General features: G+C 47.4%; 1 protein-coding gene across 1 annotated transcript in view; it reads right to left on the reverse strand.

Moving 5' to 3' along the window:
• The window catches only part of CLCN2 (chloride voltage-gated channel 2), a 530501-nt gene that overhangs the window by 18608 nt on the left and 491270 nt on the right, over positions 1-20623 (reverse strand). Inside the window, exons 21-22 of the mRNA XM_078668166.1 lie at positions 18638-18676; positions 3307-3411 (exon numbers count right to left, since the gene is read on the reverse strand). Coding sequence (XP_078524292.1) covers positions 3307-3411; positions 18638-18676 — 144 coding nt within the window. The remainder of the gene's footprint in view (positions 1-3306; positions 3412-18637; positions 18677-20623) is intronic.

The raw sequence follows: 20623 nt of genomic DNA on the forward strand, positions 1-20623 counted from the left end.
GCATAATTCCGGTGAATATACCCCTGTTGCGACTGGAATCAAGTCTGTTAATGGAAGGGGGGTGGGGGTGCTGTGTGGTCCTCCAGGACACCATAAATCCTAGAACTGGTCCTTGAGCGGGATTTAAAAAAACTTTTAGACTGAAGAAGGGAAGCCCTGCTTTTGTGATGACTTTTTCCTCCAGGGTAAACGGTCACTAAATTGGGAATATTTTTCATGCATTCACTATTGAACATAATCCGCATTCTTCAGACTGGGTTCCTACTATGATATTATGGAGAAAGAATTATTAGGGCCTGTATTATATAATGTGTGGCTAGCAAATATGCTAGAGTTAGAAATTATGCAGGTGTAAGCTTCCGCAATGAGATATCAATGGGGTGGAAATGTTGACAGCCGAGGTCACTGCAGACAATGCTTTGGGAGCCTATGCTTTCACACGTCATGTTATGTCATGTCTGAGATATTATGTTATAGGAATTTATAGAGTGCAACTTTGGCATAGGGCTACTTGCCTATAAGGGAGACTATTTGCTGATTGCAGCGGCGGCTCCTTCGTAATGGCGGAGGACCGCTGCCCCACTGCAGATGAAAAATAAAACAATAATAAAACAATTTCACTATCGTTTTATTTTTCACTAACAGCGGATGCTGCTGAGGTTAGGGCGGGGCTGGGCCGTCCTCTACGGACAGACATCAGCACTGTAAGTGCGCATGTTGGTTGTGTGCATGTTGTCTTGGGACGGCCAAACCGACACGCAAACTTAGATTTATCTAACCCGTATCTAACCTGTATTGTACAGCTGGGTGGAGAAATGGCACAGTCTCTCAGTCCCATAGGGAGCGCCTAACCAGGCCGTTCAGACCAATCCTGACGCTGCTCTCATTGCTTGAAAGCAGCATCTGGATTGGGAAGGGAGTCTGGGAGCCTGTGGTGGCCCTTGGACGTCTTCCGGGAAGAGAGGAGCACCAAGGCGGCTGGCAGCAGGAGCGGTGGGTAAGTGCTTTTTTCAAAAGTAGCCACCCCTGGCTAATTGCTTATGTAATAGATTCAGATTCCTAAACTGAATCAAGGAATATTGACTACAGGATGCGAATTCCATGTTTTAGCAGGAACACTGGAAAAGATCCGTCTCTATAGGCAACAGTGCAACATTTTTTTAACACAAAATGAACTTGAACAAGAGACCCATGATAAGAAGGCATCTAGGGGAAATCAAATGGAGAAGAAAAGACATGGAACAAAAACAACCAGCTCCAAGTGAGGTCTCTGAACTGTCCCTCTGTCCGCTTGGAATTGCGCCTGCTTTTAAGATTATACAGAAGCCGGTGAATAGAAAACTAAAGCAGTATGACCAGAAAACAAGTTGGAGAGGTGTGGTGCAGCGGCCAGGGCAGCTGACTTCGGAGCACAGGATTCACGGTTCGATCCCCGGCTCCAGCTCAGCTCAGCACCATGTGACTCTGGGCAGTAGCTCACTTAATTTCCATGACGGCCTCCAGCGCCTTGAGACCCGTAAGGGTGAGTAGTTCGCGATTTACAAATACGGATGTTATGTAAATTAAGAAAGAAAAATATCCATTTATAAATATAAAATATGAGTCAGAGAACAGAATCGCATTTCAAGCTAAATTGTGTAAATATCCGAGGAGGACAATTGAAACAAAAATAGTTTAACACAAGAGATGGACAAATGTTAGAGAAAAAAATTACATAATACAAAAAATGAAGCTACAAACAGTATTGAGCAGTATAGATAATTTAATATCAAGGTCAAAAACTGAGCTGGGGATAGGATTTTTGAACTGAAGATAAAATGTATAAGCTATATGATATTTAAAAACAAGTGAACGGTGTAATGGGGATTTTATTGTCCCCCCCACCGTGGTGAGTATGGTCGACAAGTTTTTTGCCGAATGGCCCAGTTGGGTCCGTGGCATTCATCAGGACCTATAGAGAAAATGGCTCCGCTCTTAGCAAATTATGGTGAGAAGGTATCACTCGACGAGGAGGAGAGGAGTACACACCTAGGTGCATACACGGGAGAGGCACCTTGAGGCATGTTTGACCACAGGGGTCTTCCTCCCTCATCCTACTATGGGGCATGCAGGTCCCTGTCCTAGGGCTGAAAAATCATGAGCCGTTCCCCATAATTTGGTAAGACCTGAGCCCTTTGTTTTTAATACCAAATAGCCGCCAGTCACATTTAAATCTATTTGGCATCTATAATGACTTTTTAACCTCACTTATTTATTCATTTCACAGGACCCCACTTAGTTTAGAAGTGCATCCTTGTTGTCAGGTGTATGCACCCCCCCCCCCCCCTCTACCAAACCAAGTTTTTAGAGGGTGAGGACTGGTCGATGATGAAGCATGACACCCAGTGGTGTGTGAGACCAGTCTTCACTTTTTGTGAGATACCAGCACTCACAATCTAACACTCAAGCACCGTGGTCTTTAGACTGGGAGCGGCCCCGTTTGTGTTTAACATGGTGGTCCCACTGCCATGTAAAGGCACAGGAAAGGGCCTTTTGAGGCCCCAAGCAGGGCCCCCGTCTTCCGTGTGCCACTGGAATGTGGCCAGGAGGGAACATGTGGGGCCCTCCCACCAAACATCCATGCACTGTGAGCCAGGCACCATATGGTGTCTGTCACACAGTTCATGATGTTTAAAAACATGACATTTTCTACTGCGGCCTTTTCCGGGGTGCAGCAGAAGCCACGATAGAAAAAGGCATGTTTCCGACCACCTACAGGACGGTTGTATCAAAATATGGAGGGTGGAACAACAGACTACTTGTCGGGCAGTCCCAATCCTGCTGCGATGGCGGTCAGATGTTCGTCCGACCCGACCACCATCGTAACAAAGGCTCATTTCTGCTGGGCTGTATGTTGTTCAGAGAGATGCTTTAACCCCTTCGCTGCGGCTGCTATTCCGTCGCAGCGCTAAGGGGGAGGCGGGGCCGCGCGGTGCTCCCATGCTCGTGACGGAACCGCTCCGTCACGGCCCTCGGGTGGGCTGTGCTTGTGACGGAACGGTTCCGTCACGGCCCCGCCCGCTCTTTAGAACGTCAGCGCAGGTGTGGAATTCGCGCCGCACAGGTGCGGAATTCGAACCGCGCAGGCGCGGCGAGCGGGCCGTGACGGAACCGTTCCATCACCAGCACAGCCCACCCGAGGCTCGTGACGGAACGGTTCCGTCACGAGTATGGGAGGGGTTGAAGCTGTGCTTGACTCAATGTCTCATGTTCTAGGTGTTGAACAGGTGGTTGTGCTTACATACAAGTCTCCCTGTAATCCTATACCTTGTGCAGCGAGGTGCGCTCCACCAGCTGGAACGGAGCGGGGTCAATCTTGCAGCTCCCAAAGTTCACTGGTTCATCCAACTGACTTTCTTCCCATTCCACGATCTGAAAGTGAAATGAAGACAAGTTAAGAAGACATAAACTGACCGCCACAGTAACCAATCAACAGGGAAACGCACGCACAAAGCAAGCAACAAGGCAGCAAAGTCAGAAATCAGGGCAAGAACACTGGTAACCAAAATACAACAAATACAGATTGATACAAAGCTCAGTTATTCATGAAAGCAACAAGGGAGGAGAGACAATAGTAAACAATGCAACCAGGTCAGACACCAACAAAGAAGCTACAACAGGAAGCAAAACGTTACCAAAACTAGGCAGCAAAAAGGCAACAAAGCAAGATTACAATAAGGTAACAACCAGGAGCAAGCTACATGGGCTTGCGGTGAGTGCACCCCACACCCTGGCACCCCCCACTGCCAATCTGCACATATGGGGATATAATGGGAAGCATAAGCAACCGAATGTATGGTCATTATTTTGTTCAAAAATACAAAAAATCTTTCATAACCATTACAAAATTAATTTCCAATGAAAGTGGACACTGAAAGACAGAAGAAACTCCTCATCAGTTTTAGGACTGGGATTATTAAAATGAATTTATTTCTCAGAGTCAGATATGAATTAAGTTGTCTTCATCTATCCTTTTTTTAAATTGTTTTTATTTCAAACTTGCTCAGCACAGAAGAATGCACATTTGGACATGTTACATAACCTAGTAGAGTAATCAAAACTACATAAACCCTTGTACAAGACCCACCCTCCCTAACAACATCAGAACCCCCAATATGCTTGTCATGCTCCCCACATCTTCTCCCATTTCTTCGGGCAACCTCTGCTTTGGTAGACTATCTTTTCTGCCCGCAGGCACCAGTCCGGGTCAGCTTCCCACTCAGAAAGTAGGGGTGGAGTCACTGAGCCCCCAGCCTCACTATATTTCTTCGTCTATCTTTAATCAATACTACATACTCTCGATGGGAGCAATTTTTTTCTAAAATGTGCCAGAATAGGTTTCCATCAGCTTGTGATAAAATACAATCTCCACGGTTTTGGGTGGCTCTGAATTTCCAGATATCAAATCTCAGCATAAGTCAGTAATATTAATCAGTTTAAGGCTTGGGTTAACTTTCCATACCCCCAAAACAGCTAATTGGGCTTTAACAGAATCTGACAGATCATATGCACTCCCAGTAAAAAGTTTACTCAGTGTTGGTACAGTGAATTCCAGGTCACACTTATTGAACTCTATGTGAGGGTGACTTCTCTTGTTTTATCTCAGTTACGTTCAAGGTAGGGTCAAATCTCAGGCTAATAGTAATATCTACTTCATAGAATTACTCGGTCATTAGATTGCAGCTGAAAAGTCTGGTTATCCTGGGTACAAGCAGGAATTTCCTGTCACTGGTGAGTCACTGAAGGACTATGGGGTCGTTTATAGTTCTGCAGAGAGGGAAGGCAACAAACCTTCCCACAACACCATTCTTCTCCCCCACCCAGGCCCATTTTCATTGTTTTTTATCTTTGTCTTGCCATCTGTTGTCAGGTTTTTTTCTCCTTTCCTCTTTAGGTGTGTACTCTTTGTTTCAGTCATGCTAGACATGAAAGAAAGACTCATTTAAAAATGATTTTAATAGCTAGTTGCTTTAATCATATCCAGAGATTTTTTTTACAGAAATGTTTTAATTGATTGCAACCAAAGTATTTTTAGTGAATTTTTGGGAGCTTTTTAGACCATAGTTTTAGTAAAGTGTGTTGTTTATAAATCACTCGTTAACATAACAAAATTGCTATCAATAGACTGGAAAAAATTAGTCGCCAAAATCATAGTAAATCTAGAACTATTTATCATCTAACAATAAGAGGTTTGTGGGTGATACTTGGCTGTGATCATCACATGTTTCTTGGATATGTGTGAAAATAGAAAATTAACTCCGCCGTCATTACCAAACCACAAGAGCAACCTTTTTAAGAAAGAGAGCATTTTCTACCTCTCTGAAAAGTGCAGTAATTACTTTTTACTCCATATATCTCAAAAATACAAAAGTGATTCACACCAATCTAAAACACCATATTTTGCTACATTGCTTTTCTGCTTAAAATGATGCAAATCTGTCCAATGGGCACACTCTCTATGAAAGGGTTAAAGGGTGAGCGATTTCATATATTTAGGATCCGGAAACTCACTCCCATAACTCTCCAACACATACAGGTGTTTTTGTATGACCCTTAGGCACATCCACCAACCACATTCAATTAAATGAATGACTGACAGCGTAGTGCATTCTTCTCCCGCCCCCAGGTGATGACAGCAGAAAGCACCAGCCTGGTAGCTGTCTTGCAAAGGATATCTATGTGGGAGCCCAGTAATCAGCGCAGCCTGCGATTGGCGGATGGACCCGACTGGTGGCGCGTCTCATTATTTTTAGACAGGGGTTGACAACCTCTTATACTCTGGGTGGGGGGTAGGTGTGTCACTTCCTGCCTCTCCTTGGTCCCCACTTCCACTGCTATCTGCATGTGCAGTCCCTGTATGCTATTAAATACACTTTCAAGATGGCGTCTCATGATGCTTTGAACCTCTAGTCAGCTACAAGGAAACCCAGGTGAAAGGCACCTTGGGAGCTCACACGTTCTTCAATATTAACCCTTGAGCTGTCTACCGGTCTGAGGTACCACTAAACTAGCGTCTCCAAAAGATTCCCTTCCCCATCACAATCCATATCTAAAACCTATAAGCAGGGCCACTGGAATTATACAGCAAGGTAGAGCCCAAATTATGCAGAAGAGTTAACTAAATTTTGCAGCAAAAAATGCCTAATTTTGCATGGTAATGTGGCACATTGGATGTTAGTATTACCTCTTTATTTTGGCATTTGTACACATGTTAACACTTAGTGTGCAAAGGTTTCACCTCGTTAGCACTACTTTGACAATCAAATACAGAAATAAGCAAGAGTAAGGTGGCTAGTCAACCTTTGCGAGGGGCCGTCTACTGCGTGGCAACACATTTTGCAGCATTTTTAGTAACTTTTGATCTGTGTGAGCTACAGGCAATTTTTTTTAGCTGAAATCTGCAGATTATGCATTGGCTGGTAAATGTGGCAAATCCATAATTATGTGGAAAGTATCACACAGACAAAATTACATAATTCCAGGGGCACTGCCTATAGGCTGCTTGCTTTGAGGAGCATGATGCAGGGTGTGACCCGATAACCCATCTCTAGGACTACTATCCTGAGAAACTAAGCTCCAGGTTGCCATTTAATTAACCCTGGGCGTAGTTCGCGTAGTAGCGCTACGCGAAGCTACGTGAAGTGCACTTCGAACTACGCAAGCTAGGTGTAGCTATGCGAACTGCGGTAGGGAAAATGCTGTTCGCACTGATTGCACAGTGCCGGATGCTTGTCCGCACTGTGCAATCATTGCAAACTGCATATTGCACAGTGCAAGCGGTCGTTTTCTGACGCTCGAGTAGATTTGTTCTCGTGCGGCAGCTTTCTCAACGCGGACTGGTAGTTTCTCATCGCGAGCGGTCGCTAGCATAGACGACCTCTCGCAATGAGAAACCTGACCTCCCAGCGTTGAGAATCTCGCCGGGAGGTATATTTTCCACGCTCGCGATCGGCAACTTGATTTTGCTGATCGCGAACGAGGAAAAAGTCTCGCCAGGATGGTGATTTTGCTCGCTCGCGGTTGCCAACTTGACGTGGAGGACCGCGAGCAAGCAAAAAATGTCCGCTACGCGTTTTTGCACAGTGCTATGTGCAATTCGCGTAGCGTGTAGTAGCGCAAACTCCGCACACTCCGCGAGCGTAGCGTAGTCCTACGCCCAGGGTTACACTGAATTGCCCTCACGGTGTTTAATTTGTTAAAATACAAACAACCAGTGAAGGGCCCAAAGCTCATCACGGGTTCTGCCGAACACTTTACATCTTACCCGGGCACTTAGAGTAACTTAAGGCATTTTGCAATTTTTCTGCTATTTTCTCCATCTGGAAAACAAGGTCAGACAAGTTCTGAAACCATTTTTACCCCACCTCCGTGACAACGGGAGTTGGACTGTGGATTGACTAAGAGAACATTTACACTGCACCTGCTTTCCCACATTGTCAGAAAATAACGGGAAATGGAGGAGAGAAGGCTGGGGGGTGGGGTAAGAGTGACACCTGTCATCATGCAGCATTCCTGACACTGCCTCGGGCATTCATTTATCTCAATGTCAAACTGGGCGCAAGCCCTTAAATAAGGGAGGTGGTTAATTAGCATAAGAGTGCAAATTAATGTCACAGGAAGTGATGTCATACGCGCTCGCTGCTGAGACCGGTTTGACCTGCAGGCCACCCGTCTACCCAGCCTTCCTTCCTGTCAGCGACTGTGTAATGATTATTAAATTAAATGAGGTCATCATAGTTGCAAACAAGGCAACGTTTTTCATGAAGTTGTTATAAAGGGCACGTTTTGATAGTAAGTGAAGGCGGCATTCTCTGCATTATTTGATGCTGGTATTTTGGACACAAGAAGTCTAAGCCCAGAAATGCGTCCCTAAGATCACTGAAGAGGCTTCCCTACTTCTAGGATTCTGGGTTAGGGAGAACCTGTGTTTAAGCCAGGCCTACACCTTCCGCGCCTGTGACCGGAGCCTGTCCTTTCTATGGCTAGCCGAGCAGGGTTCATATCCTCTTAAAGCCTGGCCTACACCTTCCTCGCCTGTGGCAGGAGCCTGTCCTTTCTAAGGCCAGCAGAGCAGGGTTTATATCCTCTTAAAGCCTGGCCTACGCCTTCCGCGCCCGTGACCGGAGCCTGTCCTTTGAAGGCCAGCAGAGCAGGGCTCATATCCTCTTTAAGCCTGGCCTACGCCTTCCGCGCCTGTGACCGGAGCCTGTCCTTTCTATGGCCAGCAGAGCAGGCTCATATCCTCTTCGAGCCTGGACTATGCCTTCCTCGCCTGTGACCGGAGCCTGTCCTTTCTATGGCCAGCAGAGCAGGCTCATATCCTCTTCGAGCCTGGACTATGCCTTCCTCGCCTGTGACCGGAGCCTGTCCTTTCTAAGGCCAGCAGAGCAGGGTTTATATCCTCTTTAAGCCTGGCCTACGCCTTCCTCGCCTGTCACCGGAGCCTGTCCTTTCTAAGGCCAGCAGAGCAGGGTTTATATCCTCTTAAAGCCTGGCCTACGCCTTCCGCGCCCGTGACCGGAGCCTGTCCTTTGAAGGCCAGCAGAGCAGGGCTCATATCCTCTTTAAGCCTGGCCTACGCCTTCCGCGCCTGTGACCGGAGCCTGTCCTTTCTATGGCCAGCAGAGCAGGCTCATATCCTCTTCGAGCCTGGACTATGCCTTCCTCGCCTGTGACCGGAGCCTGTCCTTTCTAAGGCCAGCAGAGCAGGGTTTATATCCTCTTTAAGCCTGGCCTACGCCTTCCTCGCCTGTCACCGGAGCCTGTCCTTTCTATGGTCAACAGGGCAGGGCTCATATCTTCTTAAAGCGTGGCCTACGCCTCCCTCGCCTGTGACCGGAGCCTGTCCTTTCTAAGGCCAGCAGAACAGGGCTCATATCCTCAAAGCCTGGCCTACGCCTTCCTCGCCTGTGACCAGAGCCTGTCCTTTCTAAGGCCAGCAGAGTAGGGCTCATATCTTTTTAACCCCTTCGCCGCGGGGGTAATTCCCCCACGGCGCAGGGGGAGCGGGGGGCCGCGGTGCTCATGACGAGCCCAGCTCGTCATGAGGCACAGTGGAGCTGTGCTCATGACGAGCTGGGCTCGTCACGACTCCGCCCACTAATTGATTCTCCCGCACAGGCGGGGAATCAATTATGCGTGGGAGTGGATGGGCTTGTCATAAGCATGCAAGGGGTTAAAGCCTGGATCTTGCCGCCATCCTTGCCAGCAGCGGTAGCGTGTCCTTTCTAAGGTAAACACATTTCCTGTTCTCTTGTGTAAAACCCGCCCTATGCCTCCCTTGACTACGTAAGTAGCCTGTACTTTCGAAGATGAGTCCAGCTCGCCTCTGCTGAGAAGTGTTCTAGAAATTCCACAACTGTGGCAACCACCTGACATGTCTCTGCCAGCCTGTCTATCCCGCGTCAGACTCTCTCTCGCTCCAGTCTGGCTGGGTTGAAACGTGTCACACTCAATCCTCAGATCTGGCTGTAGCCTGTCCCTTATAATGTCAACTCTGCTCGTCCCTCCTTCCTTGGAGGGCTTGAAACCCTGGATGTCATTTAGGGGTTGCAGCAGTTGCGACCCTTGTTACCCCTGGCTCTGCCTTCGAGACCCCTGTCCTCAGAGGTGGCAAAATCAGTGCCAAGAACACAGGGGCAGCATGTCCTTATGGATGACGGTTGGGACTGCACTCTCTTTGTATTCTGTCAATTATATCATAACACTAATAGTGGATTTTATATATGCGTTTTTGTGTTTATGTGTGTGTATATACTATATATATAATATGTATATATATTTTTTATAGTAATAGTTTTGTAAAAATTGAGTTCAATTAGCTGAAATATGACTATCTCTGGCAGCCAAGGTATGTAAAAAATGCTTTTAAATGGATGTTGTGTGCCTGCGTGTGACAGTGTGTTTATGTGACAGTGTGTGTATAAGTGTGAATGTGTGTGTATACATATGCATGTGTGTGTGAGTGAAAGTGAAGGTCAAAGGGCGTGTGATGTCACTTCCGCTGCCCCTGGCATGTGGTGAATTGACCTGCATGCTTGAAACCACAGGTAGTTCCCACAGAGAATTATTTGACAACAAAATAAAAAAAATACAAAAATTAAAAATACAGTGTACGTCTGAAGTCTCCTCAAAGAACAGCCTGCTTTCTTTGTGATGAAGATTATTGTTCTCATCCGTGGCTGCGGCCTGCCCTTTCTCACGTCAGCCTGCCCCACATCTGGGGCAGAGCCATGGAAAGCCCTGCCCGGCTCCTTCCTGCCCCGCATGGGTTCCTCATCACCCCCTGACTGGCACACAGCCTCCTGGGCACCCCTCGATGAGGCCCAGGCGGGAGGGGGTCAGGCTGCACGTCACCGCACACCACCTGCGGCCACGACTCCCAGCGTGCCTTGCGTCACCCAGGCTGGGGGTTATCATTAGCGCAGCGCGGCGCTGACAGCCCTCCGACCGGCGGCGTCTATTCCTGGCTCAGCCTCTTAAAATGCATCTGGAGGGCAGTGGGGGGGGGCTGCTCTGCCCTCGGATGAGCCCCCTCCCCGGCACGGGGACCACGGCAGACAACTCTCAGATCACCCTCGGGGACAGCGAAACCGTAGCTTCAGCGTCAGCGCACAGCAATCTGCTGCGCACCGTGTGATCTGCGACATAAGGCCCCGTGCATCTGCCCAGGCCCTGAAGGCGCGGCGGCAGAAGCGAGAGGAGTCTGCTGTTTATATGCCGTCTCTGTGAGAGGGACTGAAGGCCTGCAGGCCTCGTGCTGTCAGTGGCAATGTTATATATCTGCACGCTCTCTATTGCCTGTCAGGGGTACAATAAAGCTTCCCTTTATGTCACGGAATCATGAAACTGTGGGCGATGTGCTCTCGGGGGCCTTGTTATTACCTGCACTGCCAACGGTGTTATACAGCCGCATACTCTTATACTGTCAGAGGTGTTATAAAACTGTTCTTTGAAGGGTATAAATTGGGCTCCCGGTTTTATGGTACTTTTTTATTTTATTTAATATTTCCGTCCGTATTTATCCGTATTTTTTTTTTCCGCCCATTTTATTGCTATTTTTTTATATTTATTTTGTTTTTTGAGAATCGATGGGAGATGTAAAATGGTCTAGGGAAGGAGCGGTATGTATGTATGTGGTATTTCTATAGCATGAACCTAGCCAAATGACAGCGGAGCGTTGTAGAGGGTCAACTTACCTATCTGCCCAGAACCGACACAAAAGCATCTATATAACCAGGGTCGGATTGGTAACGCGGGCACTCGGGCAATGCCCGAGGGGCCGGTGTCTGCGCTCCGGCTGTGGGCTGCTTTTTTGAGCAGCCTGGGGGTTTGGGCAGTTTCTGCGTTGTTCGATGCCGCCAGCTGCCCAGTGGGTGCCTGAGTGGCCTTTCTGGAAGTAGATGGGCGCCCATTACCTCCCTTTTTACCAAGGGGACAGAGGTGTGACTCCCTTCCTCTGGCTTGGCCGGCCCATTAATATATGCAGATTGCGCAGGGGCAGTGGGCCTTAGCAAAAGTGGCCTCACTTTTTTTCAGGTGCGTTTCGCCAGAGTAAACTAATCTGTGCATTTTTTAATAAAATTTCGCCGAAGCAGTGTTTTGCGGAAAGGCAATATGGGACTCTTTTTTTTAGTGTGCCGGGGCCGATTTTTAATCCCAATCCAACCCTGTATATAACCAAAAGTCTGAGGACCTGAAGAGAAGCATTACAGGACCCGGGATGTGGCAATTCAGCAAGGCCAATGACCGGCTCAATGCAACCATAGTCTTGGTGGGACCACATACCCACCTACGCGTTTCCAGCCTAAGAGAGTCACAAGTGTTTCACTTATAAATGTAGCCTTCCAATGATTCCCCAAGCTATGCCTTTACACCGTGTTGTGTAATTACACCATGGTCACAGTAAAATCATAGTGCCGGAGCAAGGGAACAACACGCACCGCCAGAACGCGAGCAGCTGTTGTTCACGCCCCTCTTGTTTTTTGTGCTTTTTTTTTAACCGTGAAATGCATTCTTGTGCCCAAAACAGATGTGCGAACAAATTTCATTAAAAAAAATAGTGCTTTTACTGGATTTGTATTTTGAGTAATTATGCATGATTTTCAGAAAATTTCACATAACTGAGCGATAGCAAATTGAAGAAATCTCACACATCCCTAGTGACCTGGCAGTTCAGAATGGACTATTCTTATTGGAGGAAGGTCCAAGACTTTATCTGCACATGACATACCTCTGTCTAGAACAGCAAAATGGGCACAAAAAAATGGTCTGGAATGTGGCGAGAGCGATCATCAATGGCTGACATTAATTTGAGGATTCTTTTTTTGTTTTTGGGAGTTTTATATAGAGCAAACTCGACCCGAAGGTATCAGAGCGCTTTACATGAGCACCAGTTGCGTTACAGATGGACACATTCATTTTTGCTAGGAACGGGGAGATTAAGTGATTTGCCCAGAATCGCAGGATGTTGAGCGTCCTTGCCGAGACTCGAACCAGGTTCCCCAGCTTCGAGGTCAACCACTCTAGCCGTTAGGCCACATCCTCTCCACTCCTTCCATCACTTCGTTTGCTGCACCATCAGGGTGAGGCATTCATTCTGATGCTGTTAGGCCTCTCTGCAGCTGAACCACACTGGCAATTTTCAACAGCTGAAGAGTGTGCTAAGTCAACTGTGGCCTTTCTTGATGACAGAAAAACTGTTGTCGCTCTAAGGCTATTTCGGTCGCAGTGGTTGAATGACTAACATGGGATCCTGATTGCCTCTTTCTCCTTCCAAGGGGTATGAGCAACTTCTGTGTCCGCAGCTGGAAGAGCAAGGCACATATATTGACAGTCACACTTATATCCATTTTGTACCTGAACTTTGGAAAGGGTGAGCCAATTCATGGATCATTTCTGGAGTGCAGGAGAATAAACTGGTTAAACAAGATTGAGTCACAAGGTGGGATTTTACTGTATTTCACTGTTCGTAATAAACCATGGGTTAGGGTGACATAGCCTTCTTTCATAGTTGGTACTGTGACTATTCCAACATTTGAGCAAATTAAACTTCAGAGAGTTTATTTTAAAGTCACGATAATGTGATGTCACATTATCAGAAGTCACATTATCACTGTCAGCCGCAGGTAGCATCAGCTTCAGGCGCAAACACCCAGAGTGGGCTCAAGTCGGATGGCGTGGACCAAAGTGGCGGCTGGCTTGTACCAAGGGTTGGTGAGCACAAAAATTTTAAATAAAATAAATGCACTTATTTCCGCAGCGCTACGTCCTCCTCCCTTGGGTGTCTTCCAGGATGCTTCCGATGCAGGAAACTGCACTACCCAGTCCTAGCGCTGCTTACACAGCATGAAAGCGGTGCAAGGATTGGATAGAGCAGGAGGCCTGCGCTTTTTGTAAACCAGGTGTCTGAGACAGGTGGGTTAGAGAACTTTAAAATACGCATATCTGGCTGGCTGTTTCAAGCGGGCCAGAGAAACAGACATGCACATTTTAAAGCACACAGCTCCCTGCTGCTGCCGCTCATCAGCGCTGGCCCCACCCCGTCCTAACACTTAGTTCAGGATGGGTTGCTGAGAAATAAAACAGTAATAAATAAACTTTATTTGCGTTTTCTTTTTCAGCTCTGGGGCTTGTGGGGCGATGCTCCTTTGCTCAAATAGAGAAGCCGCCCCGGGTGGACCACCCAAGATGCACTTGTTCATCGCGTGGGACATTCTCGGGGGGGGGGCAGAGGGGGATGGGACATCCACGGGATGGGGATGGGACATCCACGGGATGGGGATGGGCCTCATCCACCCATTGTAGCCTCCTCCGTCTCTCACACTCCTCTAGGTAGTTCCTCAGTATTTCACATAATATCTCTAAGTCCACCTATGTTTGTTTCTTTCTCATCTTGTCGGTCCCATTCCTCTATCACCTGCTCTTGCACACATCCCCCACCAGCCTTTTCCATGCACCCCTCTTTCCTGTTTCTTTGTCTCTCTCTTTCTTTCTCTTTACCTTCCCCGCCCCATCCCAGGCTCTACCACTCTCTCTTCCCTAGTTCCCCATTTTCCGGTTTACTCCGCCATCTTTTTTCTACTCATTTACATGGTGTGTCCCAGGATGCTTGTTTCCGGTCCACGGAAGACCTGGCTTGGCAGTTCGGGCTGGACTGTTCCCATGAGGCACAGGGTCAAGACTGATTTGCATATAGCTATGTCTGAACTGGGGTGGCAAAGTGAGCTAAAGAATGATGATGGATTCAACACAGATCTGTGACTGGGGGTGAGTGTCTGAAAAGTTTCAACGCTCCGTCCATCATCTCCTTGTGTTTGCTGTGTCTCATCAATCGCTCTCTCCTCCGATTCCCCCTTCCCTTCTGTCACCTTCCATCCTTTTCCCTTGCCATTACTTGTTTAGCCTCACTTGGCACTGGTTGTGTTGGGGTCATCAGAGGTCTAATAATGCTGGAACAGAGGTTGCTCTTTGCATGATTTGATGGCGATGGAGGGCGCCAGCTTCAGTCAGCGAAATCTTTCCTCACTTGCAGGCAAAGGGGGAGTCAGGGTTGAGGAATTATTCCCCTGATGGAAAATCGATATCCACCCTGGAGGCTAAATGAGTTATGTGCTCTCGGTAAACATTGCAGAAAATAAAGACCCAGAAAAAAGAGCAGTGGGCACTCTGCAGTCTGCAGCAGAGGCAAGAAACTTGCACTCTGCCCTCTGTCATGGGCAGGCAAGGCAAGGGGTGGGGCAAAACATGGGAGGGGCAAGGGGCGGGGCAAGGCAAGGGGCGGGGCAAGGCAAGGAGCAGGCAGTACAAGGCTCCTCCAGAGAGCTTAGAATTGCAGCTTCATCTTATGACTGGGCCTGTGGTAAATGTAAATTATGCTGGTATAATTTGCATAATTTCGGGAATTTCAAGGTATGCTTGTTACGTGAGATCATGCCTTTATGCCACTTCGCATAATCAAGCAACATGCAGCAACAATTTATCTTAAATGTATCATTTGCAATGAACATTTACAACAAACGCATGGGAACAACGGAATGTGAGCGGCTATTGTTTGCAGTGCTTTTGCACTTTTTTTTTTGCATAAACTAGGAAAATGTGTCTTTGAGCCAAAAAATTGATGTGAAGACGCATTTCATGCTAACATATAGCTCAAAATCACAGATGTGCATTTTGCATAATTACGTGCCATTTTGCTGAAATTGAGCAATTATGCGAAAGCAAATTACATGAATTTCGCACAGCACTACTTCTAACCAACATCGAAGTGTGCCAGCCGCAGAGTAAGAGAATCTGCACGAAAAGATCCTCGTCCAGCCCCAGAGCACGAAACCAGGACCACCACAGTTTACCATAGGTTTACCACATTTAGGGATCAGTTTTTTCTGCATTTGTCCTTTTAATTCATCTTGCATATGCTTGTTGAGTTTGTGTGTGTTTTATTATGGATGGGTGAGTGAGTGAATGCATGAGTGGGAAAGGTGTTAGATACATTGAATGCATGAGTGCAAGGATGAGTGACTGAGCATGTAAGACACATTGTTGGCTGCATTAAGTCAGCAATGGCTGCAAAGCCATTTTCAGTTATGAGTGGCCAATACTGCCATTGTTAATGGTTTAATGACCTGTTCCAGGCAGGATCGGACTGGCCGTAGCGGGCACCAGCCAATCCCCCGGTGGGCCGCATGGGTGGGGGCCGGTTTTGGGCCCCTGGGGGCAGTTTTTGTTACAGGGCCGCTTCGGCCCAGCAACAAAATCGTCTGAAAACCGGTCCTGGCAAAAAGCTCGGCAACACCCCCAACCCCCCAGGGGAGGAGGGGGGGGGGGGGGTGGACCGGCCTAGCACTTGACAGGGCCGGTTTTGGTTCCCAGTCCGGGCCCTGGTTCCAGGTACTGTACCATCTGTACCATTCATAAGCTGATAACGCACCTCCCGTTAGCCACCTCACCAGTCTCCATGATCGAAACCATAAAATTAGCATCAGTGGCGGCCCGTCATTCTTGGCAGTGGGCATCTCTGCCCTCCTCCTTCCTCCTTTTTCCAAAGTATGATAAGTGTGTATCAGGCTAAGCAAAGGTCAGCCTGTCGGACACTCACAATGTCAGGGTTAGTTAGCCTGAGGCTTTACAAGCGCAAGTGACTGGCAGCCTGTGTCTGGCAGCCTGTGCCAAGGTTTGCCAAGCTGAAGGCATCACAGCCCTGACCTAAGTGACCTTATCAACCCAGCAACGCCCTCTGAGGTTCTCTCACTTATGAGCAAGAGCCTCCCCAATAGTCAGCTCTCTGAGTTTCAGGTTTAAGCCCTGAAGTGCCTAGGGATGACTGTCTATCAATGACCCTTGCCACAGAGTGGGGCGGGGACAACAAGTCTCACTGACTCCCGTGCACTCTGTGACGAGTTACGGAAGGACCTCCTTTCATTCGCTGACCGACAAGGTTAGCCAATGAGAGGAGGCGGGAACGGTCTTGTGTTTTGCCTCTCCTCACTGAAGCATCAAGCGCCTTCTGGTGCCGTCATGCTTCTCTTTCCCACCACCCACTGGTCCTAGCATCACTGCTGAAGCCTGGTAATGTTTGGGTGTGTGTAGGTGTGTATGGATGTATGTGTATTTGTGCATATGTGAATGAGTGTGTGCAAATATGTGCATGTTTGTGCTTGTGAATGGTGGGTGTGAGTATGTGTGCGCACTTGTTCAATGAATGGATAATATGGTGCTTGTGGATGGGTAGAGGGGAGTAGGTGTGCACACTTGTGAATGGATGGGTGTGAGGGATTGTGCTTGTGGACTGATGCATGTGAATGTGTGTTTTTGTGCTTGTGAGTGGATGGGGGGAAGACAGCGCATTTGCGCCCGCCGCACGATTTCTAAAACTAAACAGCCACTACTGATTAGCATGCTTAGTAAACCCAATATAAATTGGCTGCAAGGCATGCACCTTTAAATTAGCCTGCTCAATCTCCCAAAGGACCAAGCAACTAAGTTATAATGCAGCAATCTCACATCACAAGACAGGAAGTAGAAAATGCACCCATTACCATTAACTGCATCTTTGGTCATAGAAAATGATGCCACTCCCATCTTGCCTTGCTCTCACCACGTGCTGCACGCAAGGATTCCCTATTACATCGCATCAGCCATCCTTTTCGATGTGACACCTTGCATACCACTCGAAGCCACTCAGCTGCAGCTCACGTCTTCATCTCTGGTAGGTTGAGGACAAACCTCAATTAAAAATAACTTGCACTCAAGTGTTGAGGATGGACAACTGTGGTGGCAAGGAGATCTCCAGTGCCGGATTAAACCATGTGGAGGCCCCTAGGCAGTCGAAATTTTAGGTCCCCCCTCACAAATGATCTCCTAAAACCTTTTTAATTTTACCAACCAGCAATTTTAATAATTAACCACTTCGATGCTCGTGACGGAACCATTCCGTCATAAGTCACGGTTGGGCTGTGCTCATGACGGAATGGTTCCGTCACGACCACGCCCGCGATTGGAATGTCCAGCACCGGGCTGGAATTCCTGCCGCAGGCAAGGAGTTAACACGTACGTAGTTTGCACTGATTTTTTCACGAACTGATAGCTGCCAGAAGATGAGCTTATAAGAGAAGCTGTTATATGAATCGGATGTCTCTGGTTTATATACTTTTAAGGACCAATTACGAAGAGGTTAGGAAATCTTCCTGACCTAATCGGTTGGAAATGGTTTCCGACCCACTTGATCGGGAGAGTCCGACCAACTGAGAACGATGCATCCGGATGCTTCCAGATATAATTTGGTTGGACTCCCATTGACTTCAATGGAAACCTATGTTCCTTACCCCACCGTAATCGGGCCCTTGGTCGGGAAGACAAGCTCCTGATCCGATTCGGAAGGAGCAAATGCAGTTAGGAGGCTTTCCTAACCGCATTGTAGTCAGGCCCTAAGTTGTTAATAGGTACACTACATTAATACAGTATTTTCTCTGTAGAGTCTATAATGTAAAGTTTTCGTTTCTTTGAATGGATTTGTTTTTTTCTTTCTTGAGGAAACAATTTAAGAAAGCTAGATTGTAATTTCCTTTCAAGATCAAAACAATATTATTTTGATCTGTTGTTGCAGGGCCCCTTAAAGGAATGGGACCCATTGGCCAGTGCCTACTTTGCCTATTTGGTAATATGGAACGGGTGATCTCGGTATGGGGTGTGCAGCCGTATGTCCCCTGCCCACCAAACTCTAATTTAAGACACCTCCACATCAGGAAAATTATTAAAAGCCACCTAGTAGCCTGAATCAGAGTTTCTGTACCTGGTCGGCTCATGCAGTCAATGCCAAAAAGGCGGTATGGTCTGTGGCGTGATCAACAAAATTTGTGTTACTTACTCAAACTTCAGAAAAATAGAAACAGCACATACTATAATGTCCTCATCCTGTCACATTCACTGTACAAAGGCCAATAACTCTCCACAAATCAAGGTAAAAGAATCCACAGGCATTTTTGGTTTCTTATTCAGTGATCCACACACACAGTTGGTTGGTTGGTGAGATCTTAGTGTGAGAACTCCCTACCTTCGGCCATGCAGCGGAAGAGCAAGTCAGTGTTAGTAATGTACTCACCTCCGAGGCGGTCATGCCATCTTCAAACTCGCGTTCTTTCTGTAAGAGAGAGAGCGACAGGGGGTGAGCTGGTTCATGGGTGCTCCGGGCTATAACCACATCACTACTGCCGACGTCCGAACCTCCTAAGTATCACAGCACAGGTGCAGCACATCATGCACCTCTGTGTGTTATGCAAGGCCAGCAATATTCACTTGTGTACAGTGTCGTCTTCAGGCATGGGCATGCCGGGCAGTTGCCCAGGGTTCTACGAGCATTGGGGTCCCATGAAGACCAGAATTTAACACAAATTGTCCGTTATACATTTTTATTCCTGTGAGTGGTTGTGTAGGCAGGGCCCAGTGCACTGCTTTGACCGGGGGTCTATAATGCAGTTAAAGCAGCCCTGCTTGTGTATATGCAGATATGCCTTTGCTATATTTGGTGAAAATGCTCCAGTGGTTTTCTTGAAAATTAACTTGCAGGTGTAGTAAGACAGGAAATAGGCATCTAAAACAAGTGAAACACTGCCAGGAGCATGTATCTCTGCATACCCAGGACAGGTGCAGCATGCTAGGGAGCATGCATCATTGTGGGTGTGTCTAAACAGGACCACATCAACTCAGCATGCGGTGTGTATATGGGTTAAAAAGCAACCCGGAAGGGAATGAATGAATGAAATTGGATCTTATAAAGCGCAAACTTAGCCCAAGGGCATCAAGACGCTAGAGCAGACTGTAATGTGCGCCTGTAGGTGCATGTATGACAAGTGCATTGGGGGTGGTAGTGTCCAATTCTCATGGCATGGCATGTATTGTGGCAGGCTGCCGTCACTGTATGCTAGCCCCCAGGAATCCGTCCCTTCATACAACTCTACACTCACCATTCTATCTTCTGCCAAATAATGCTCCTTACCCATAATTCTCTTGTCGCTTTATGCAAAGTATCAAGGATTCTGTTGCTGGGTGGCACATGTATTTCCTAACAGACTCCACAAATAAGGTCAGTTCAATCAAAATAAAGCACTTTTCCAGGATGCAGGGTGCAGAAATGGTTGCTCATGTTCTCCTACACACCTGTGTCTTCTCAAGATGCCATCATGGACTCTGCATCCTTTACTAATCACACAGCTCCCCCCCCCCCCCACAACACTCACTGAACTCACACACGTGCTGCATGCTTCAAAAACAGAACACATGAAGGCATTTTACTTGGTCTGCACAGCCCTTGTGTTATGTGGCTTAGCAAGAGCTTCCGAGGTCATCAAGTTTTCCCAAGGTACACATTGTGATTACCAAGATCCTGTTACACTTACCAACCACCAGGGCCAATTGGTGGTTGGAAAGTTAATTATGATAAATAATCAGGTCCAAGTCAACAAAACCCATTAGACAGTCCTCGTCACACAACATAGCACCAAAGCCATATGGTTGGCAGACTTTGACGTCCCAACAGCAGGTCCCTTACTCACACAAATCTTTCCTGCAGAGCAAGTAGAACTTCAAAGTGAGACAACAGCACAACCTCATGTGTGCAGGTACACGCTGCCACACAACCACATGCTTCATCTCATCAGACAGAGCAAACAGAACATGCTAGCTAGTGCTGAAAATACGCACAACCCCTTGTTGCTGTAGAATTGGCAAAAGGCGCCTCTCCTTGACACGAACGCAGCTTGCTGGGCCAAGGATTTTTCAACTCCATTGTATGAAGTAAACGCCAAAGCCGTAGGGCACTTCCAGCCAGCTTCACAGGACACCGTCATCAAACAACACGTCAATGGTTGCGACTCCACATCCAGCGGGCTACACAGGACACCGTCCTCAAACAACATGTCAATGGTTCTGACTCCACATCCAGCCAGCCACACAGGACACGTCATTAAACATGTCAATGGTTCTGACTCTGCATCCAGCCAGCCACACAGGACACCGTCATTAAACAACACATCAATGGTTCTGACTCCACATCCAGCCAGCCACACAGGACACGTCATTAAACATGTCA

This window comes from Lissotriton helveticus, chromosome 11, assembly GCF_964261635.1.
Source record: "Lissotriton helveticus chromosome 11, aLisHel1.1, whole genome shotgun sequence".
Lineage (NCBI taxonomy): Eukaryota > Metazoa > Chordata > Amphibia > Caudata > Salamandridae > Lissotriton > Lissotriton helveticus.